This window comes from Rhododendron vialii, chromosome 11a (genome assembly GCF_030253575.1).
Source record: "Rhododendron vialii isolate Sample 1 chromosome 11a, ASM3025357v1".
Lineage (NCBI taxonomy): Eukaryota > Viridiplantae > Streptophyta > Magnoliopsida > Ericales > Ericaceae > Rhododendron > Rhododendron vialii.
This window is the reverse complement of record NC_080567.1, coordinates 27181673-27205332: the sequence shown is the minus strand read 5'-3', so window position 1 is coordinate 27205332 and position 23660 is coordinate 27181673. Positions and strand designations below refer to the sequence as shown.

General features: G+C 36.0%; 1 protein-coding gene across 3 annotated transcripts; it reads left to right on the top strand.

The window, feature by feature from the left end:
* Window positions 1–1627: 1627 nt before the first annotated feature.
* On the top strand, window positions 1628–23540 carry LOC131308694 (pleiotropic drug resistance protein 3-like). 3 transcript variants are annotated; one of them, XM_058335671.1, is made up of 25 exons: window positions 1629–2054; window positions 5710–5818; window positions 6697–7086; window positions 7503–7626; window positions 8239–8324; window positions 8860–8944; window positions 10665–10824; window positions 10956–11032; window positions 12481–12534; window positions 12635–12725; window positions 12914–13215; window positions 13297–13578; window positions 13731–14044; window positions 14225–14385; window positions 14468–14571; window positions 14897–15050; window positions 15140–15271; window positions 17779–17852; window positions 17963–18295; window positions 18399–18689; window positions 20606–20689; window positions 20817–20950; window positions 21524–21695; window positions 21931–22185; window positions 23197–23540. In XM_058335671.1, the coding sequence occupies exons 3-25, from the start codon at window positions 6707–6709 to the stop codon at window positions 23461–23463; spliced, it is 4116 nt and encodes a 1371-aa protein (XP_058191654.1). In that variant the 5' UTR covers window positions 1629–2054; window positions 5710–5818; window positions 6697–6706; the 3' UTR covers window positions 23464–23540. The 3 variants fall into 3 exon arrangements, with proteins under 3 accessions (XP_058191655.1, XP_058191654.1, XP_058191653.1); XM_058335672.1 differs by lacking the exons at window positions 21524–21695; window positions 23197–23540 and adding an exon at window positions 21107–21331 and having other exon boundaries at window positions 1628–2054; window positions 21931–22095; XM_058335670.1 differs by lacking the exons at window positions 1629–2054; window positions 5710–5818 and adding an exon at window positions 21107–21331.
* Window positions 23541–23660: the final 120 nt, after the last annotated feature.

Genomic DNA, 23660 nt, shown 5'->3' with positions numbered 1-23660 from the left:
GGCATTCCGGGCCCACCTTATGATCCAAACTCTCCAAATTCTAAGCTTGTCGAGCACGTAATCACAAAAAAAAAAATCACGTTCATCGAATAACGTTTGATATGATTTTGAAACACATATAGTAATACATAACGAGACAATACTGTATCATAACCCATTTATGTAAAGAAAAATGCATTCCGAAATTATATTAACCTTTGTCTTATCAACTTGATTTTGACTTGATTGATGGTATCGACAAGCAAAAAATCGTGAACAATTTGAATCATTAAAATGACACTAATAAAATGATCCACAAACGGGCAACCGGATGGTCGAGTCCATGCGACTCTCTCTCTCTCTCTCTCTCTCTCTCTCTCTCTCTCTCTCTTTTCTCATCCACTGCAATTCCCTCACCAAAACCCCGTCATCATTGAAGTGCTCTTCTTCTGATGGTGAGAAAGAGATTTGGGAATTGATTTCCAGTGTTTGTCTGCATCGCCCAATATTGGTGCTAAATTGACTAGATTTCCTGATAAGTGGAAGTTGAGGATGAGATTAACCAACAAATTTTGACATGTGGGCCGCGAAATGAAAAGTGTTTGGGTTGTTTGCCTAAGTGTGGTTTTGAAGGATCCTTTGGATCGAGTGATTTGGTGGGAAAAGGAAGAAAGGATTACATTTACGGCTTCCCTCCAAATCACTCATTTGCGTTGAATAATTTGGTGAGAAATGGGAAGAAAAGTAACGAAGTAAATTTTGTTTGATCGACCCATTTCCCTTTCTCGACAAATCTCACCAACTATCTCACCAAAATGATGAGATTTGATAAGAAAGGGCTTTCTTTTCTTCTTCCTCTCATCAGTTCTCTCCAAATCACTTGTTTGGATTGAATAGTTTGATGAGAAATGGAAAGAATAGCACCAAAATGAGATTTTATAATGATTGGCCTATTTCCGTTCCTCAACAAATCTCACCAACCTATCCCACCAAAATGGTGAGATTTAGTGAGAAATGGCTCTCCTTTTTTTCTCCTCATCATTTCTCACCATCTAAAAAGGTGCTGTTGCAGAAAAAAAGGAGATGATTGTTTGGATGGTCTGGAGTCCATGCATATGAGGTTCGCCGGCGTAGGGAAGCGGCCGACCTGGCAAGGTTCGCTGCATCTTGCTCACAGATATCTAAGATTCTAATAATTCTAAGTACCCCAAACAATTACCCCGAAAATGTCCCGCAAAGGTAAATCAATGGTTCAGATTTAGTGTGATGTGAATCTTGATTTCTCTTTTCAGGCATTTTCGGGATAATTGTCAGGGTACGTGGTATTTCACGTGTTTTGATGCGTCTGTGTCTGAATTTGTGCCACAAATTTGTACGCATGGATTTTCTCTATTGCCTCAAATTATATCCCGCTGTATTATTTTTTTATGGCTCGAGTTGTGTGGACACATCACCAGGTATGTTTTTGGTGTTTTAGGCGGTGCGTATGTAGAATAATTACAATAAAATGAATTTTCGGAGTATATTTTATGGAGTAACACGGCAGCGTGAAAATGGTTTCTCAAACGATAATCTTTTACTTGCAAATATATTATTTGGCCAGCTTGGCAAGAGAAAATTATGAAACTATTGGTCCCTTAACGTGTCATAACTTTTAAGTCATTTTTTACTAAAGTCGTGTGATTTATAAAAAAAAAAAAACAAAATAAGACTCTGTACTTAATTTTTGAATTTTTTTTGCCACAATTGAAGGGACCAATTGAGATCTTTAAATTGATGTGAAAAATAAAAATATATATATGAATGAAAATGCTTTAGAGTTTCTTAAATAAATGGTTTTTCAAGGACTTCCTTGAATAAATATGTTCCCAAAATAAATGGTTTATCAAAGGATTACAATACCAGATTACCAGTAAATGGTAGCAGTAGAGGGAAGAAGATGGAGGGAAGGTGAAATGGAAGTCAACATCCTCGCTGCGCTGAACGCATACCCGATGCTGCGACTAAGACCAGGGTCTTTGAACCGGAGAGAGCGGTTCCACTCTGGCATTGCAGTCCTCTGCCATTGTGGCTAGGTACATTCCTTGCCTGTGTTAGTTGACTTGGGAATTTCCAATCATTATCATGGTGTCCGGTTCAAAGTGTATTTAGTAATCAAGTCTGCTTGATTCTTGGGTAGTCCTATGGTACACACCCCTTATTAAGGGGTGTACCGTACGTATCATGATTTTAAACCATTGGATTTTAAAGTAAATAATCCGGACCACCCATTTATTAAACCAATTAATAAAATAAAAAAATGGCTTAACAGGTAACAGGTTGTTCTCTCTTCATTGACTTTCTCTCCCTCTCTCTCTCCCTCATGTGTAAAATACTACAAATTATATAACATAACCACAATTGTTATGACAACACAAAAAATTGACACTTTCTTACCACAATGTGTCGTACCAAAAGAAATCGATCAAAAGATACTAGATACAAGACCAAAATATATCGTTGCACAATTAATAATTATTATACCCAAACAAAATACATGTCAAAATATCACAAATTAAATATTTTATAACTTAACATCCTAACAGTCCTGATCGATCATTTTAAAAATACACTCACTAACGACATTTAGATTGTACAGTCAATTTATATTTGGTATGAAACCTAGTCATCTATTGTAGTTGAATGTAATGTAGTCATGCGACTGTGACACAATAATGACGATCAAATCCGTTGAATTTTTTATGTTTGTTGATTAAGTCACGTACGTAATTTTTTGTCTCAATCAAGTTTAGGAAGCTCCATCATCGGCACGCAAATTGAATAATAGAATGATATTTTCCATCCAATTAAGTGTCTAGATATAAGCCATCAACTTCATTCTTGATACGAATGACCTAATTAATATTATGTAAAAGATAGACGATTTTGATAAAATAAAATAAAAAATAAAATAAACACCTTACGTGGGGCTCAGATGGTGCATTATTATATTTTAATGTTGTATTGAAATTGAACGATGAGATTTGTTAAAGTATGAAACTTCAAGGACTAACTATGTGATTTATTCTAAAAAATAATAACATTCTTTAAAAAAAAAATAGGAACGAAGGGTTTAAGACTTGAACCCCAAATCTTTTAGAGAAATGTCCAAACTCCAACACCTTATCACTATGGTACACAATTGAGAATTTATAATTCTAAAGGCCATTAATTATATAATATTTTCTTGTATGTAAGGGCGTTATTTTCAAGCTAAAAATTTGAGAAAACAGAGGCTTCAAATGCTTTCGTCCTAGTGATGGCATGAGCCTGCACTTGTAGATCATATTATAGCTATGTCATTGGTGTAAATCAAAATGTCGACTATAATAATTTTTTTTGAAAGAAAGTACAATGACAATAAATTTACAAAATTATTTAGATTTTACTTCCACGACCTAGTTCCAAGGACCACCATTAAATTTGGATTGGTACGCATAGGGTGAAGGTTTAACACCGATCCATGTGTTAAATATATAGTGCCAATTGTTAAGTGTACCGCCCTAAATATTGATAAGATTGGGTATTAATATAATTAATTTCACCAATTACAAAAAGGAGAGTAATTTTCACACTCTATTTTTTGATATTCACACTTATTTTTTTGTACTCCATTTAATGTTGAAAGTGTATGCATTTGAGACAGTTGGATAATTATTTTTTTCGTGACCTCTCATTTTTCCACAAAGGAATTTTGATTTTTTGAATTAAATTTTGTAGAAAAAGAATTTGATTTAGACTAATATTTTGAGAGGAAATTGTAGTTGTATTCGAAAATTTGGGTATAGTACTTACTTTTTGATGAATTTCTTGGATGAAAATTTTGTGCAAAAATTTCATTTTTAGTTTAAATTATTGAGGTATTGTGTAGGGACAAATAAGAATTTGAAAAATTAGTGTAGAGGGAATCGAAAATTAAGACAATATGGTGGAAATTTTAAAATTTGAAAAAATAATGTGGCGGGAATTGAAAATAATTAGTGGTATTGTATTTTGTCAATTATAACTATCGTTTACTGAACATTCCGATTGAATTTTTTTTATACGACACGTTGTAGGTATGAAAACGCCAATTTATGGTGTTGTCATAACAAATTTGGTTATATTACTGAATTTACGGTATGATATTTTGCTAATAATAACTATCGTTAACTGAGCATTTCAATTGAATTTTTTTATACGATACGTTGTGGGTATGAAAACGTTAATTTATGGTGTTGTTATAACAAATTTGGTTATATTACTGAATTTGAGGTATGATATTTTGTTGATTATAACTACCGTTAATTGAATATTCTGATTGAATTTTTTTATACGACACGTTGTGGATATGAAAACGTCAATTTATGGTGTTGTCATAACAAATTTGGTTATATTACTAAATTTGTGGTATTTTAGACATGTGTTATTACGGAATATTTTAATTAATTTCCTTTGGTACGACACATTGTGGTAAAAAAACGTCAATTTATGGTATTGTCATAACAATTATGGTTTGTTATAAAATTTGTGGTATTTAAATATGTTTTCTTTTGATATGACACGTTGTGTTAAGAAAATGACAATTTTAGGTGTTGTCATAATAATTGTGGTTATTTCTAAAATTTGTGGCATTTTACAAATATTTTTGGCTTGGGTATAACAATTGTTGATTCTGGTACGACATATTTTGATTTTGTTACGGAATATCATACGAGTCAAAAAAATTTGGTACGATTTATTATGGTAAGATAATGCCAATTTATGGTGTTGTTATAACATTTGTGGTAACATTATTTAATTTTTGATATTGTATGCATATATTTGGTTAGGGTACAAGTATTATGGATTTCGGTACGAATAATTATGGTTACATAATAACAATATTTTTTAATTATGGGTAACCTGCTAATGACCTGTTCAACTGGTAAATTTTAATGTACAAGTCGTAACTAGAATCATAAATATGCATTAGAAAACCAAAAATTGGTATAATGAAAATCATAAATTGTCATAATTTAGGCATACGGTATACCCTGTGTACCATAGCTTCCTCCATCTCATCTGTTTTTTACATCACGTAGCTTATTTTAAATTGACGGCTTGGGAATGTTGGCAAAACCTGATTTGGAATGATCAGTATGTTCGTTTTTTTATCTTTGTGAATCTTACTATTGATTTCTTTTTTGAAGTTGATTTTCTAGTCGCATCGATTTGGTGTCTGTAACAAGTCATAAAGGGCCTCATCCGAAGAGTTCGTTTAGTGTCCCAAAAAGTGAAGGGATTGCCTTGACCTTGGGTTGTTCCGCTCTCGCATCATATATATGTACATTTTATATATGTCAGATTTTATCATAATCACTTCAGTTATTGAACTTGACAGTTAGGATCATCAACTATATTTGTAGTCTCAGCCTCAGGGTATATTCTTCGTAGGCTCCTGAAATTGGGCATTCCCTTTAGACTCCAAATAGAGTTTATTATAGATTAGCGTAAGCTGTATTAAATTAGATCCACACCAGAAATTTTAACATGCTTTATATTTTAACTCAATTTGGCTAATATGCTAAATATTGGCCCTTAAAAGAGCAGAATGGTGAAAACAGATTTATGTGGCCGACAAGAATGGATTGGGCACAAGGGTTGGTTTTGTTATGGTAATGAGTTGCAGTATCCTGACACCAATGCTGTTTTAGTGATTTTCTATGGCAGATGCAGTCAACTCTATCATCTTATCTTGTCCATTAAGGCCTGTTGGTCAATGGTTATACCATCACAATGCCATTTCTCATTTTTTATGGCTGATCTGGTGGACATGAAGGTAACGTGGGTTTAATAAAATATCTCCAGCATGTTGTCATTCTGGTTGTCGACCGCACTTAAAACAGATCAGATGGTTTCATAAAATATTGTTCTGTTGACTTTCCATTTAAAGAGTTTATCTTTCTGGCAACACGTACATCCGCTATGCTTTCTTGTAGGAATCTAGTGTATAGGGGTTAAGTAATATGGCCCAACCTAACCATCTTGTGAGGAGATATTTGACTAAGCTTCAATTAGAGAAAGAATAGAGAATGTACTATGTGCTAACATAGAAACTGTGAGGTATATTCTTCTTGACATCATGGGCACGATGTGTCAAGTTTTGGAAGTCTATGTTGGTAAAAACTGAGCTTACGTCATGAGGTGCAATTAGCAAACGGTGTCCATGTTATTGAAGCAGGTGATAGTCTTGGTGTATGTTCTAGATGCGAAAGTTGGCTGTTTTATGCAAATATTTTGAATTCCGAGGATAAAACATTTGTATAACTGGAAAGTTCTTGCTTTCCATTGTAAGGTGAGTTCGTTGAGTACTTGAGCATTTTACTTGGGTCATGTGCGAAAGGCTTCAACTACAAGCATCTAAAACACTTACTTTCTTTCCTTCCATCAGATTGACTTCTTGTTGTGCCTTATATTACATCATACATAGTATACATCTTCTACTTCTTTATTAAGAATAATAAGCATGATGCATGCCCTTACCTCATGTACCCTTTTAGTCTAAAAAAATAAGAATACAAGTGCACACAGATACTCCCAAATTCATAATGGCATATCTATATACGTGTGTATCTGTGGGTATATATATATTTTTATATGTTTGTCCACTGTCTACCTTTTATTCACGTCCTACCACCCCTCTTGAGTCTCTCCCAGTTTGTGCAATATGGCTCAATTGGTTGGTAATGACGAGATAGAATCACTGAGAATTGAGCTAGCAGAGATAGGAAAGAGTTTGAGGTCATCGGTGCGACGCCACATTTCTAGTTCCAGAAGCAGTTCAGAGTTGAATTCTGTAAAGGATGATGTTGATAATGAATTTGCCTTACAATGGGCCAAGATTGATAGACTGCCTACATTTGAGAGGTTAAGATCATCTTTGTTCGATGAAAGTGATGGAAGCGAGGTTGATGTTCAAGGAAAACGGGTAGTTGACGTTACTAAGCTTGGTGCTCTGGAACGACAGATGTTTGTTGAAAAACTCATCAAATACATTGAGAATGACAACCTTCGATTGTTGCAGAAAATGAGAAACAGAGTCCATAAGTAAGTCATTTTTTGGTAATATGTGGATACCCCCATGTTGCATATAGTCATGCACATACACACAGGCTAACAGTTGCATAATAGACACAACTACAAGAAAAGCGAGAGTCGACAAAGATTGGCTGGATATAGAATTTTTTATTTCACATGCGTTATATGTATTCTCAGAAATTTATACCATCAATGGAAAGAATGTTCCAAGTTCTCTTTGTCCGCAATGTAGGATGGGTAATAGTCTTAAGTTTTAACTTGTTTACATAGCATAACGTGACGGATTTTCATAGAAACTGTTTATTCCTCATCTTTGTTGTTGGCTCTTCATTTTCATCTCTAATTGTCTTTGTAGACATACTTGTTTGTGATTGCCTTTTAATGATCATCTAATGGGTTTGTGGGGCTTTAATTGATGCTGGTAGGGTTGGTGTAGAACTACCGACAGTGGAAGTAAGATATAAAAATCTGCGAGTGGAAGCAAAGTGTGAGGTGGTTCATGGCAAGCCACTTCCTACTCTATGGAATTCACTGAAAAGCTTTGTTTTTGTAAGTATCTAATTCTTCAAGTAAATTAAAGCTTTCTTAGCCATGTGTGAATGAATTTGGGTGGTTTTCACTAACTGCCAGTGACTTCTGTATCTTGACTCTGGAAAAGGGCTTAATGGATATGAGTTGATTTTGGACCCAAAACGGCAATACTTTACCGGTTAAATTTCACTCCAGTTTATGGTATTATATTTTGACGTTTATTATCCAATATTTGAGAAAATATCATGAACTTGGAAAATTTCTAACTTCAAGCTTTTTGGCAGGTTGAAATAGTTGGGTAAGAATCTTTATAAATTTTTACTTCACTTGATATTGTCAAACTCATTGCTAGGTCCAGTGTGAAATGAATAAGACTAGAGGGGCTAGCTCTTAAGCCAAATGTTGGGTGGTTCACAGGTTCTTAGGTCCACAATGTAGAAGTCAAAGGTTTTTGGGTGTATAACTCACCGATTACCAAAAAAGTCTTCCATGTCTTGTTTTACTGTCTATTTTGTTGCAAAAACAAATACATGGAGCCGTTTTTCTGTAATTTATGTCCAAAAGCAGCACTTAGTTAATTAGGTCCATTTACATCCGTAACTTGATTAATTTATTCATTTTTTTTTATAGGACTGTGCCAAGCTACCTGGTTTGAAGTCGCAGGACGCCAAGATAACTATCATTGATGATGTCAATGGTATCATTAAGCCTGGAAGGTGTGATTAATTGGATGCTTAATCTAGGTTCATTTTATTATATTTCACTTGCCATAATAGAAATCCAATCACTTCAAGGTGAATGGGTATATGTTGATAACCCAGAACTCAAGAATCAATTTGAACTCTTTAATTTTGTTTTTAAAAAACCTCAATCCACATATATTCTCAAGTGTTCTGTTGTGGCTTGACCTTCAATTCGAGGTTCCACTTTACTGGTTCATCCTCTCCTTCATAGCTCAAAACTGAAATGTGGTGGATTATTTCCAAATTCGGAGTTTGGACTCATATGAATGTATTTTACTTTTGGCATGCGTAACGTTATCAAGTTGTGGGGTTGGATTCAAATGAGTTTACTTTTGGTAATCAAATATGTGGTGGATTCAAGTCAGCATTATCTTCTTGATAAACTGACATTGTTCATGTATTCGAATACGTGTTCCTTTTGTATTTTTTTTCATGAAGATACTCATCTAAGGTTTTATAAGCCTTAAGAAGAAATCATCCTCATCAATTGTGCCTGTCAATACTGCAGGATGACTTTGTTGCTTGGTCCTCCAGGATGTGGAAAGACTACTCTACTGAAAGCACTTTCTGGAAATCTAGACAAATCTCTCAAGGTCCCTTATTTTTTCCTTTTCTAAGAAATAAGCACTGTATATGGATAGGAATGTGGAAGATCCTTTACAAACATCAGAATAACAATACTTAGAACTGCAAATCTGCACAGTTTACACCACAGGTAAAGCTGACAAGGCCTTCTACTTGACTTCAAAAACTTGAGTTTTGGGGGTTCTAATTAGTGAGGTCTTCTTTTAAAAGTTTACATATTGAACCCACAATTTGCTACATACAGCCCATGAAAAAATTAGGACATTTAAGACAAAAATAACTCAATGTATAAAGTCAACAAGAATGCCCCAATGGGTAAAACTTTCCTCATCTTCATCCTTCTCCTTGATTGCCACCCATAGCCGGAGCCCTTCCATGGCTGGTGACTATTTTCCGTCGAGTAGCAAACTTCCCATCTGTATCACCATCTCTTGACTGCTACGACTCTCTCTCCTCTGTTCATCCATGAAATCTTCTCCCTCCTTCATCCTACACTACAAACCCTAGTCTTCTACACTACAAATCACTTCCCTCTTCCATTTTTCATCTCTTTCTCAATGGAAAACCAATCAATGGTGCCACAGACATGGTGGTTTGGGAGCTGAAACCGTACAAAGAAGCCCACAAAAAAATCAACTTCAATTAGTTTTTCCTGACGTTAAGGGACATCCAGTCCCAAAATTCGTAAGGTTTTTTGGATTTTAAAATCCGAAAGACGCACATATTTTCAGATTCTAAAATTCAAAAGTAGTTCATATTTTCGGATTTTAAAATCTGAACGTTCTATATATTTCTCGTGCATGGTTCGAAAATCTTTTGGATATTAAAATCCAAAAAGATGTGCAACTTTCAGATTTTAACAAAAGAAAATGTGCTGCTTTCAGATTTTTAAATATGAAAATATATGCAACTTTCGGATTTTAAAATCCAAAAGCGTCGGGACAGATTTTTTGAATATAGTTTGTGGTGTTACCGGTGGTGAACGATAGGGTGATTGGAAGGAGCCATGGAGAGGAGAGAGAGAGTGACGGGAGGGGGTGATGGAGTTTGTTGGTGGTGGTGGTGATGGAGTTCGCTGGCGGCGGTGGTGGTTTGCAGATTTGAACGGTAACGGGGGTATCGAGGGGGGTTGTTGTGAAAAAAATTGAGTTTTTCTTTGGAAGGGTAACTTGGAAAATTTTAGGGGTTAACTACAAAAAAAAGGGTGTTGGTTTTATTTAGCAAATGGCTGTATGTAGCAAATTGTGGGTTGCAAATAGGAGCCGCCTATTGAATATACTGGACAGAAGAAACACACACTGTATACCTTGATTCAAGTTTATGATACATGAAACTTGGATTCTCCCGGGATATTGTCTCGCATAGCTTCTAAGCACCACCCACTACTAGATTGATCCAGATCTCATTTCTTCTTGGTTGCAGTGGGATTCTTGGATAGCTTTTACCTTTGAGTTGATGAACAGTGGAAGAATTACTCTCCTGAATTTCTTATCCTTAAAGTGGATCATTGATTGCCTAAAACATGTGCTAATTTAGCCGTAAGAAACAAGATGTAACCCTTGTTGAATTTCTTACTTTGCTCAGTGCATCGAGTGTGCATAGCTAATTGTTTGATATGCCACTGCTTCATAGATTCAGCCGTACTTTGTTAACTTTTTAAGATCTTCCGCCCTTCATCTTCCCTTGTTTGAACATATTTTTTATTTGTTCATCCTTTTTTTGCAACAGTTTTCAGGGGAAGTTTTATACAACGGTTACAAACTGGAAGATTTTGTTCCACAGAAAACTTCAACTTATGTAAGTCAAAATGACCTACACATCCCTGAAATGACTGTGAGGGAAACACTTGATTTTTCAGCTCGTTGTCAGGGGGTTGGAAGCCGATCAGGTATGCATGCCTTGAGCAAACAAAGGATCGTTGTAATTTTTTTCCCTTTTTCTCGGCTAACATTTGGTTGTTGATTCCTTACAATTTGATGGTCCTAATAGAAATTTCATAAATTGTTTATGCCTACCTAGAGATTATGAATGAGGTCAGCAGAAGGGAGAAACAGGCAGGAGTTTTTCCAGACCCAGATGTTGATACATACATGAAGGTCTATTACTATCTGTCTTATTTTCCCCTTGTTTCTGGTGTTGCCAATATGTTTTTTTTTTTTTGCTTCGGAAGGAGATAAAATAAATAGCCATACAACATTGTCTAAAATAATGCAAACCCATAGGAACTAATCCCTAAACTAGCCCCTCGCCATAGCATCCTCTAGCACAAAATGCCTAACAGAGGAAGGGGAATCCATGCCTACGATGAGGTCTTCATCTTGTTTCGCACCAAGTCTTGCTAGACAGGGTGGCTCCAAGAAATATACTTACATGGTTCAAGTCTCATGTTACAGTATTTTTCTTAGGGATTAGTTTTTACATATCTACTTAGTTCTTATATTTTTTATTCTGTGTTTTACCCTCTAATACAGTGTAATGTGAGAAGTTAAAAGGTAGAGTGTAACAATCATCTCTCTTTTTTAGAAAAAAAATATTAAAGCCGGATGATCTTCCTACCTTCCACGTATTTGCAAGGAGCAAAAATTACAATCTTCTGAAACTACAAAAGACTGGTAGTGGTTGGAGAAAATTGTGAGAGTCAAGAATCTAATCTATAGTAGAAGGGAATTTGACCACAAATTGACATATCAAATTGGAAGAAGTGTTGAAAAGAAAAGAGAGGAACGTCAGTGCATAGTACATTAAATTGGAGAACCCTCAGGGGATTCAAGTGAACCCTCTTACTACTACATGGAGCTGCCGCTGTGCTAGATGATCCTCGCTTTCATTTGCTTGTCAGTATGTGTTGTAGCGTGCTGTTTGTACAAGCCATGAGGATCTTGGTGCAATGTTTCATAAGCGAATGTCCAGAGTTTACAATGTTACCTCATGGAAAACTTCAGCCTGCTTCTATGCAGGCTTTTGTTGGTTATGCAGCAACATGATAACATGTGATTTAGACGCTTCTCTTCATGTGTGGTGATTATCAGAGTCAAAATCTCTCTCTCATTTATTCTAATAGTTTCTACAAGAGGCTTGTACCAGATTGCACTCAGATTTCCTAATTACCTTCTCCAATTACAGTGATAGAGTGTTGAGGCCGATCAAAACAAATGATAGAGTATTGAGAAAACTAAGGGGAGAAAAAATGGGAGATGGAAATTAGCAAAGCTTAATCTTCTAACAAAACAAAATTTTGATTTGGTTATATTTCCTACAGATTATATAATAGAGCTGCATTGTGTTCTGTAACAGTTATTATTGGGAGCTTGTTACTATTTAACACAAATTAACCTTAGGAGCACGATAGTACTTGTGTGGTTGAAAGGCAGTTTCTTTAAAGGGTGCAGGTCAAGAACTTTATTGCATACATTAGAAGCATCTAAAAATGCAAGCTGATATAAACTTCATTCTAATGTTTGGGTTGTCAGTTGCATTTTTTCCCATATCTTTAATGTATGTGATTTATCTTATCTGGTATAGTGTCGACGTTTTCTTTTACCAGGCGATTTCTGCTGAAGGACAGAGGAATACTCTTCAGACTGACTACATTTTGAAAGTAATTCTTTCAGCAGAGCCGGCATTGATCTTCTTCTATGTCATTGCTAGGAAAATGCCTTGCCCATTGACTATTTCTCATTGTTTCCATGGTTACTCAGATTTTAGGACTTGATATATGTGCTGACACACTGGTTGGAGATGCCATGAGAAGAGGTATCTCAGGTGGTCAGAAGAAAAGATTGACTACAGGTAGTCTTCAAAATTTTCTTTTCTAGATATGGAATATGGGGAGCTTACAAGCTTGAGATTGATGCAATTCAAACTTGTGAATACCTGGTGTTTCCGTTGGTGCAAGTCTTTTGGAAATATATCGCCACTACCTAACAATGACATGCATATAATATGTAAATGAGGAAAAAAATTGTTTGTATTTTCAGGGGAGATGATTATAGGACCTACAAAAGCTCTTTTTATGGATGAAATATCAAATGGTTTAGACAGTTCCACCACATATCAAATTGTTGCTTGTCTTAAACAACTAGCACATATCACAGATGCTACTATACTTGTGGCACTTCTTCAGCCAGCACCAGAAACCTTTGATCTCTTTGATGACATCATCTTGATGGAAGGAGGGAAGATTGTATATCATGGACCCCGTAGTCGTGTTCTAGAATTTTTTGAGGATTGTGGTTTTAGATGTCCTGAAAGGAAAGGGGTAGCTGACTTCCTCCAAGAGGTAAGTCTATCGTGGCTCATATGGAATTCTTCCTTGTGCTCTTAGTTTCTTTAATTTCATTACATCTCGACTCCATTGCAGGTAATATCTAGAAATGATCAAGCACAGTACTGGTACCAAGCTGAACAGTCTTGGAGTTACATATCTGTTGATTTGTTTTGCAAGAAATTTAAGGAATCTACTTTTGGGAAGAAGGTAGATGAGGACCTATCAAAGCCATTTACGAAGTCTCAGAGCCATAAGAAGGCAATCTCGTTTAGCAAGTATTCACTTTCTAAATGGGAGCTTTTTAGAGCTTGCATGTCAAGGGAGTATCTTCTTATGAGGAGGAATTCTTTTATTTACGTATTCAAAACAATTCAGGTGATGATTGGTGATTTCTTATTTGCATCCTCACATTTTATTTTTTTCTCAATACAACCCTTAACCATTCATGCATTTGTGTGCTAAATTCTTAATCCTTTTGCCTAAGGCTGCATATAACATACCAAAGCTTCATTTCTTCTTCTTTGCAGCTTGTTATCACAGCATTTATCGCAATGACTGTATTCTTGAGAACTCGGATGGGTGTTGATGTCATTCATGCAAACTCCTATCTGGGTGCTTTGTTCTTTTCTCTGCTCATTCTTTTCTTCGATGGGTTTCCGGAGATGTCCATGACTGTCACAAGACTTGCTGTTTTCTACAAACAGAGGGACTTGTACTTCTATCCAGCATGGTCATACACAATCCCATCCACAATTCTCAAGGTTCCTCTTTCATTGTTCGAAGCCCTAATTTGGACTTCTCTTACTTATTATGTCATAGGATACAGTCCAGAGCCTGGGAGGTTAGTTTTACTAGACATACATATTACATTCCTTCAAATATGTTTTTGACCCTTAATATATGTGAACAAAAAACTACCCAATACCATGTTTCATTGGTACATCCAAGTACATATGCACAGACTACTTGCAAAAGTTAAACTTGATGGAATTTTTTGTCTACCATTGCCTCTGTATCATAGGTTCTTCCGACAGCTTATTCTACTTTTCGCTTTGCACTTTGCTGCAATATCCATGTTTCGTTTTGTGGCATCTATCTTCCGCACCATGGTTGCTACTTTTTCAGCTGGTTTTGTGTCGATATTAGCTGTCTTTTTATTCAGTGGCTTCATTATACCAAAATGTAAGTTTTGATGACCTCTTTCAAGTTTGCGTTTGGGACAATTATTTAGGGAAACAAAGTTAAGCCCTTTTGTTGCTTGCAGCCTCTATGCCAACTTGGTTGAAGTGGGGATTTTGGGTTTCCCCATTGAGTTATGGTGAGATAGGCCTTGCTGTAAATGAATTTCTTGCTCCAAGATGGCAAAAGGTGAGTATCTAGCTAGATGCATCCTCCAATTAAGACAATTTTCAAGCTGCATTTTTTTTGCGTCAAAGTTCAGTGAAATGCATGTTGATAGAGTGGTTCACTCGTTATTCATATAGTGGTTCACTAATTCTAAAAGCATAAAAGTTGAGGCCTATTTAGATAAATATTTGTCAATATTCAGTAATAGCCGTTATCACAATTAGCAACTTCAACAACATTGGCAACAATATGTCTTACTTTATTGGTTAGATGACTATGGAAAGAACACTAGCATTTCTTTACTATATTAGCTTATTCATTCTATGCTTTTCTACATCTTTTTTAGGCCAAGGCAGGGAATACAACAATAGGGATAGAAACACTTGAAAACCATGGGCTTCACTTTAGGGGATACTTCTTCTGGCTCTCAGTTGGTGCCTTACTTGGGTTTGCAATACTCTTCAACATTGGGTTTACATTGGCCTTAACCTTCTTAAACCGTAAGTTATAACTTTAAAAAAATGCTCTCTCCTTGCATTAAAAATAATAAGTGATATGTTCTTGTTCTATTTCAAAAATGAAAATCCAGCTCCTAGTCCTCGTGCTATTATTTCAAATGAGAAGCTCTCCCAAATAGAAGGAAGTGAAGATTCCTCCAATGGTACTGATAAAGAAGCAAAGTCGAAGAGCTACGAGAAAACTACATCGAAACGTCATAAAGGTTGTCTTTTTGCATACATCTCCCTCTCCTAGTTAGTTTTGAAAATTGCTTCAAACGATCACAGTTGGGCAATAATTTCTTTATCGCTTGCACAATCTCCCTCGTATGAAAATAAATCACATAAAGTTCGTATTATATATGTCGGACCCATTCAAGATAACTATATCTTTTAATTACATCCCTGGATTCAAGGTAACACTCTTTGATTCTCAGCATTTATTACCGCTAGTCTCATTTCATGAGAATGAGTGAAGGAAAATTATTTTTATTTTCATTTTCGGGGCTGACTGCTTATGTACCCACAGTTTTTCATGCGTACCCAAAGTTTGGGACCAAGACAAACATAGTTCAATTTGCAATATTTGGTTTGGATGGTGAAAATTTAAGGTTCAGAAATTTTGTGATTGTACCCATTAATGTGGGATGCCTAGGTATCTAATCTATGATAATTTGTGCTGTAATCAAGTTAATCGTAGTTTGGATTTATGAATTTATTTTGGTGAACCTGGGGGAATTCATTTATAATCGTAGATATTTAGGACTTGCAGCATCACCGTAAGAAGAGCACATCCCAATTACATTGGCCCTTGCAACTCATATGTCAATTCTAATGGCTTAATTTTGACTGCTCCCATTTGAAGGGATTTCCTATGTGTTCGATTAGTTTAGTCTGCCAAGTAATCATGATACCTTTGTATCAAAGTCAAGCCTTTCGTAGGTTTTGTCACGGCAACCATCTTTGCTAGAACAACTTAGATTTTGCAAGAGAAGTAGTTTTTCTAAGCAGAGAATATAGAAAACTTATTTTCAAGAGAGACAAAGTGAGATAGAGGAGAGAGAGGGTTTGGAACCTACACCTAACGCATGTACATAAGATATCTCATTCATGCCTTGTTTTCTTTTGTGCCTTTGTTTTCTTCCGTATTAATGTCTTATTTCTCTCTTCCTATGTTTTCTTGCATTTCTATTTTCTGTGCGAATCCTCTGTCTTCTCATTTTTTTGTCCGCCCCTCTTTTTGTATGCACTGCATCACATCTATTCTAATATATAAAGGGAGAGCACCTTTTTGGTGTCTTCCTTTTTTGAAGCCCCGTCATGCCTTTTCATTTCCAAATTGTACACAAAAGACAAAGTTTCATGCACAATTGAATTCATTGAGGACTTAATTGTAGGGGTATAATAGACAAACCAACACCAAATAACCACCAAACCCAATAACTACCCACCCTACATCAGTTTCCCTCCCACTACTTCTTCTTCCCTATCACAAAATCTACATCTTTTCCCTTTGTTTCACCACTGAACAACACATGTACCCATCTTCCTCTACACTCTTGCAAATGGACACTTTCTTGTTGCATCAAGCGTTGGTGTTGGGCATTGATATAGAGATGACAATGAGCAAGACAAATTGGTTTTGTATTGTCTACTTTTACAAGAAAGTGGACTTCATTTTTTTATGCTACTCCATTAATTGTTTAATCTTTTACCAATTTGGCGGCATTTTGTTTTATTTAAGTGCAATTTATGTTGGGATGATTAAAGTGTGTAATTCAAATGACTGCTAATTGGTATGGAGTTAAAGTGTCCGGAGCTACGGAAAAAAAAATAATAATTATTTGGTTGTTTGCATGATGAACTTTTATTTTGTGTCTATGGATGAATGCACACACTTATTGTGTCACCTTTCATTTTGTTTTATATCTACTAGAGGCCGGGGCACACACGATGCGCATCGCAAGTCAAATTTTCACTTAGTATGCACAGTAGCTCCCAATTATTGTTTGATTGAATTTTGAAAAAATATGCAAAATTCGACTTGCACATGCATTGCGTGTGCCCCGGCCTCTAAGTGCATATAAGGGCAGATGAATAGTTCTCTTCCATTAACTCACCTTGGGAATTGGGGCAGTTGATGAGGAATCACTCCCACGTTGTGCCAAAGAAAAGAACTGCTCCCACTTAGTAACCTCCACAAACCCATCTTTTATTCTTTTTTCTTATGTAGCAGTTCATATATACAATGTCGAGCTCAAATAATTGCAAAAGAACGGATAAACTTGCACCAAAAGTGGCTTTATTTTTGCAAAATTGGGCCTTGGGTTGCATTAATTGGTAGTTTTGAATATTCCTTTTCCTTGAGAAATTGCTACTCTCTTTTTGTTTATTTGTATGGCTTCACACGTACAACGGCAACATAACAGTACTTGTGTAATCCCCAAACAATAGCGTTATGGATGCTTACGTATTTAAAACAAGGGTGTGATATTTATCCACCTCACAAGTGGAAGCCATCTCCACATTTAACATTGGGTCTGGTGTTTCAAAATGAGCCACTATAAAATCATATTCCAAAATGTAACAGAATGGACTTTTTATTTTAGTGGCAACCACGCATACATTTGTTACATATGAAATCTTGTGGTTCAATTAATCACTTCCTTTATTAGTCATCTTTTGTTTGTTCCTATTAAAATTAACAATGGTGATTAATCTAATTTTACAGGTCGGTTGGTTTTACCTTTTGAGCCTGTAACTTTAGCGTTTCAAGATGTGCAATACTGCATTGAAACCCCTTTGGTATTCACATAAAACGAATCTCTTACAAACCTTTGTTTGCTATTAGATATCTAAAGTTGTTATATGACCTTACCTCAAGTGATTTTTCATGTTGATTTGATTGATCACAGGAAATGAGAGAAAGGGGTTTCACTCAGAAACAACTCCAACTTCTTTGTGATATTACGGGTGTATTAAGGCCCGGTATTCTAACAGCGTTGATGGGTGTCAGTGGAGCTGGTAAAACAACTCTTCTTGATGTTCTTGCTGGAAGGAAGACTAGTGGCGCTATTGAAGGAGATATTAGAATTGGAGGATATCCCAAGGTTCAAGAAACTTTTGCTAGAATTTCGGGTTATTGTGAGCAAAGTGACATTCATTCCCCACAAATTACAGTAGGAGAATCCATCGTTTATTCTGCTTGGCTGCGCCTGCATCCGGAAATTGATTCAAGAACGAAATTTGTATGACCTATATCTCTCATTTACATAAAAGCTGAATTTACCCTTAGATGCTTCTGAAATGGTTAAAGACTTTCACTTTTGTAGCTAATACGTATATTCACAGGAATTTGTGAGAGAGGTCCTAGAGATCATTGAGCTTGATGAAATTAAAGATAATTTGGTTGGAATGCCCGGTGTCAGTGGTTTATCAACTGAACAACGGAAGCGGCTTACAATAGCAGTAGAGCTTGTTGCAAACCCCTCCATTATCTTCATGGATGAACCTACAACTGGATTGGATGCAAGAGCAGCTGCAATTGTTATGCGGGGCGTGAAGAATGTGGCTGATACTGGAAGAACAATTGTTTGCACCATTCACCAACCAAGTATTGACATATTTGAAGCATTTGATGAGGTATGAAACCAATTGAAGTACTATTTTAACTACTTGGGACATGAACTAGTAGAATTTTTGAACTCTATGGGTTAAGTATGGGTCCGATAGCTTTCCAAATGGTACTGTACTTGCAAAAAGAAATTTACTTAGAGCAAAGAAACAAAGAGACAAGCTTGAGATTCTACTTTTCCTCTTGATTTGAAGCCTTCGAAATTTTGCGTTATTTTTGTTGGTGTTTCTAATAGCTTGAGCTTTTGTTGCAAACTTGGAGAGCAAAGGGAAGTTGGTTTTTGATTGCTTAAACTAAAATTAATTGGAAAGCGATTAAAGATTTTAGAAACAAGAGAGAAAAAGGACTACGGTTTTGATTCAACCTCCCCATGCAATATAATTGTGGCGAACTCTAGGGTTTCATTCAACTTGTAACTAGACCACCGTTACGGTAGCAATTCCTATCGATAATCCCTAAAAATATTCTCAAGACTCGTACTCAATATAAAGGCTATCTCAACATGGCACAGATTGTCTCACTGGATTTATCCAACGGCATGACCCGTCTCACGTTGTATGGTCTATCTCAAATCCTATCCCGTGCGAAACAATGGAAACTATTGTATGACGGTGTTTGATATCATGAATACATACACAAAAGATAAATCGTAAAACTAATAACTTTCATAAAACTATGAATCATCCAAAGTCATACAATTAATTGTTGAATAAAAATCCTAGAAATCTAAACAATCACATTACTCGGAGAGATATGCCGTCACCTCTTCTGTGATGTGTGGGAAGAACCCCCTTGCAAAACCCTACTGCCTCCTTTTATATAAGTTGCACACCCAGCCGTGTTATAAACCTTGGAAAAGAAAGTAATTCCTTTCCTAAACCTTTATATCCCTCAGCCGAGATTTGTTCTTCTAAAAGGCGATCAACTCCTTAAATAGTCATGCCTTCCAATTGGACCCACTCTAACTCTTGATCACGTGCAAAATGATTTCCTCTCTTAAGGAAATTCACTTCAATGCAATTTCTTGTTTTAATATAGATGGACCAACCACCTGATTTATGGTATTCGGCATTCTACCAATTGAATTTAACGGCTAAAATATTAAACATTATCATCTTTTCTTCAATTTAGCTACAAATGTCATCCAATAGCTCCGTGAGTCCTCAAAACGAGAAAAACGAGTATCAAACTTCAAATAATATAATAAACGAACGTAACAAGCCGAAGTTAGGGGACATAAATAGGCGTATTTACGCACCTATCAGGAACTGTATGGTTGATAAAATTGGGAGGGAAAGACTGTTTGACATTCAAACAAACTTGTGGAACACGGGGAAACTTATTACGTAACGATAACAACCAAATGATAGCCGTGGTTAGATGTGAGGAGTGGTGGCCGCTGGAAAAAAGTCATACTTTTCCTCCATTAACTGAATCAATTTGAAAGCGAAATGTAATTTAGTACCATGGTTTCTTTGAGGTGCATAGTTACTTTCCTCAAAACTAGAAGACATCTTGTTTAGATGAATTACTTGTAGATTTGTAAGTTTTTTTTTATTGCTAGATTTCTTGTTTGTCAGATGACTACTAGTCCAATCGGACTGGCATTGAGCTAGAAATTCTTTGAGATGATTAGCAAGTGAATACAGACAAGCCAAATGCCAGCTTATAAGCAAGAAAGTAATATGATTATCAGATTATTATTCCTCTCAGTGACATTTAACAGAAGCAAATTCTAACTTTACCCCGTCTATTGAACTACAACGATACTTTGGCACTTACGAAGTGATGAATGATCATTGATCAAGACGGATTCAAAGTTAGTTCCGCAAGACCATTCAATTCCTAATTTTCCTATTGAAATTTCGTATGTGTTCATCAACAAAATAATTTACGTCTAACAGCCACTTGGAATCTGTTTTAGTTACTCATCTTGAAAAATGGCGGGCATATTATCTACTCTGGACCACTGGGTCAACATTCAAGCTTTGTCATCAAATATTTTGAGGTTAGTTTGCTACAACAATTCAAGTCCTTTTTGGTACTTTCCCTTAACTATCTTACAGTTTTGTGTATGAAAGAGTATGAAATCAAAAAGTTAACTGTGATTCTTTTCAACCATTTCTCTCTACCAGGATATCCCCGGGGTCCAAAAGATTAGAAATAATTACAATCCAGCAACATGGATCTTAGAGGTCACTTCCACAACTGCAGAAGCCGAACTTGGCATTGATTTTGCCCAAGTTTATAAGAATTCTCTCTTGTATCAGTGAGTTCAACTGCTAATCACTTCATTAATTGTTTCGAGTAGGGATTGCCATTATTAACTGCAATTCCATGAAAGAAAATATTCATGACATTATATTGTTTGTTTTGATACAAATCTTTAATTGTTTGGACTCATTTCTGGGCATTGTGAATGTAGGAACAATAAAGCACTTGTAATTACGCTTAGTGCTCCTTCCGATTCAAAAGAGTTGCATTTTACAACCCGCTTCTCACAAAATGGTTGGGGACAGTTCAAATCTTGCCTTTGGAAACAACACTTGTCTTACTGGAGAAGTCCTTCATACAACTTGATGCGCTCCATGTATTTGCTGATTGCATCTTTGCTTTTTGGGATTCTGTTTTGGGATCAAGGGAGGAACATGTAAGTAACCAAAAATTGAACGGTGTCAATATAAGATGTTAAGTAGTGCATTAGGTATTTCCTCGACAAAGCATAACCCATGAGATTGGTTTCCTGATTCCCTTGACCTATAATAATAGGTTCCGGGTTTGAGGTATTATGCTAATCAGTATACTTGTTCGAGTTTAACATTTACATCATTTTATTGGACAGAACTAACCAGCAGAGTCTTTTCAATGTTCTTGGGGCAATGTACTCTGCTTCCATTTTCTTGGGCATAAATAATTGTACGTCAGTTTTACCATACGTCTCAACGGAACGATCAGTTGTCTATAGGGAAAGGTTTGCAGGAATGTATGGGTCATGGGCTTATGCACTTGCTCAGGTAACCTCTTAAGTAACTCGCAATTTCGCCAAGGTTTTTTTGGTACAACTTGAAACCTTCAATAGAAATATATATGTGCCAAGGCTCATAGGTGTCTCACTCTGTTTTCAAACATACCGGCCACTTTTCTTCTCATTTCTTAATCAGCATTTTACTTTCATCTATTTTCTTAATCAGCGTTTTATCAGCATTTCATACTTGCTACGTATTTAAATATGCCTGCTTAATTTTGTAGGTCACGATTGAGGTTCCCTATCTCTTAGCCCAAGCAATTGTTTTTTCGATCATTACGTATCCGATGATTGGGTATTATTGGTCAGCTTATAAGGTTTTCTGGTACTTCTACGCCATGTTTTGTACATTGTTGTACTTCACTTATGTTGGAATGCTGCTTATTGCAATGACCCCAAGCTTCCCAGTGGCGGCAATTCTACAGTCATTGTTCTACGTAATGTTTAACTTGTTCTGCGGATTTTTGATTCCTCTACCAGTAAGCTACTAACCTTTTCTTGGTGCGCTAAACTAATCGTAGTTCGCATTCAGCTGAACATTGCTATTAATTGGAAGTACATTCTGCGGTTTGTGAATTAACAGTGATAATAGAACAAGGAGAACAACCGTCATGTATAGACTTTCTAAATTTGCCTAGTTCACTAGGAGAGTAACTGTTATAAATTCAATGATGACTTGATATTGAAGAAGTGGTGGTGAAGAGCATGGAAAGAAGAAAGAGGGAAAATCTGGGAATTTACACGTTTGTTGCATTATGGTGTGGAGTTTTGGTTTTTAGTATGTGCTTGTGTTTAATTTGGTATGATGGTGGACATGTTCTTTGCCATTATATGTTTAGCAATTCAGGTATTTTAGTAGTTCCATTAATTGTTGGACATCAGTGGCGGTCACCCCCGCTGTGTCCTGAATTGGGTAAAGATAATTTTATTTATCATTCGGAGTCTTGGTTATTATTTTAGCATACCTGAAGATACCAAACACCACTATCTCTTTTTTTTTTTTCCTGAGTTTGTGAACAAGTCCTTATTCTTATAGAACTAGGAAAGCCTTCAAGCCTATCTATGGATCTGATCTTTCATTTTAATAGCATCTTGATTACTCTAAGAACTTCAGACTTTGTTTTTTGAATTTTCGATAGCCATTATCACTTCAGAGCTCAGAAAGTCAGCAAGATCATCGTATCTGGTTAATCAAAATTAGGTGTGAATTCACAAGGCATTTTGTTGTAGGCCTTGTTCCCCTTTTGTTACTCGTGAAACTTTTTCCTACCATCTGTTCTGTATTTTATCAAAGGCAGTAACATAACCAACGTTCACAATGATATGCAAGTTGACTTATAAATCTCACTCTCCTCAATGATCACCTTGTCTAAAAAAAAAATAAAAAAAATAAAAGGCATTTGGCCGTAATTGAGATTTTGAACTTTTGTTGTTTCGTTTTCTTTCTTCCAATGTTACTGACCCAGTTGTTTTCATATTGCCTATTGCAGCAAATTCCCAAGTGGTGGGTCTGGATGTATTATCTTACTCCAACATCTTGGACTCTAAGGGGTATGCTTACTTCACAGTATGGAGATATACAGAAGAATATTACGGCGTTTGGTGAAACTAAAACCGTATCAGCGTTTTTGAGAGATTACTTCGGATACCACCACGATGAGTTACCCATCGCGGGAGTTGTTCTCATTATGTACCCCATTATTTTTGCTTCGCTTTTTGCATATTGCATAGAGAAGTTAAACTTCCAGAGGAGATGATGGTTTCGAAACCATGTGTTTTGTATACTTAAAAATGAATAGGTGGTTGTAGCTGACAATCCATGACTCTATCTTCATATGATGTTTAATATGATCTTTCTTCCCCTTGCAAAGCATCCTGGAATTGGACTACTAGGACAGGTTTCTCCTGAGGTATGTTACTGGCTTACTTACTTCTATCATTCATGTACGAGGTA

Coding starts and splice junctions, on each gene's coding strand:
- LOC131308694 (XM_058335670.1), top strand. CDS start 6,707: ATGGCTCAATTGGTTGGTAATGACGAGATAGAATCACTGAGAATTGAG. Junction 13,579..13,730: donor ACGTATTCAAAACAATTCAG/GTGATGATTGGT, acceptor TCTTCTTTGCAG/CTTGTTATCACAGCATTTAT. Junction 14,386..14,467: donor TGGCTTCATTATACCAAAAT/GTAAGTTTTGAT, acceptor TGTTGCTTGCAG/CCTCTATGCCAACTTGGTTG.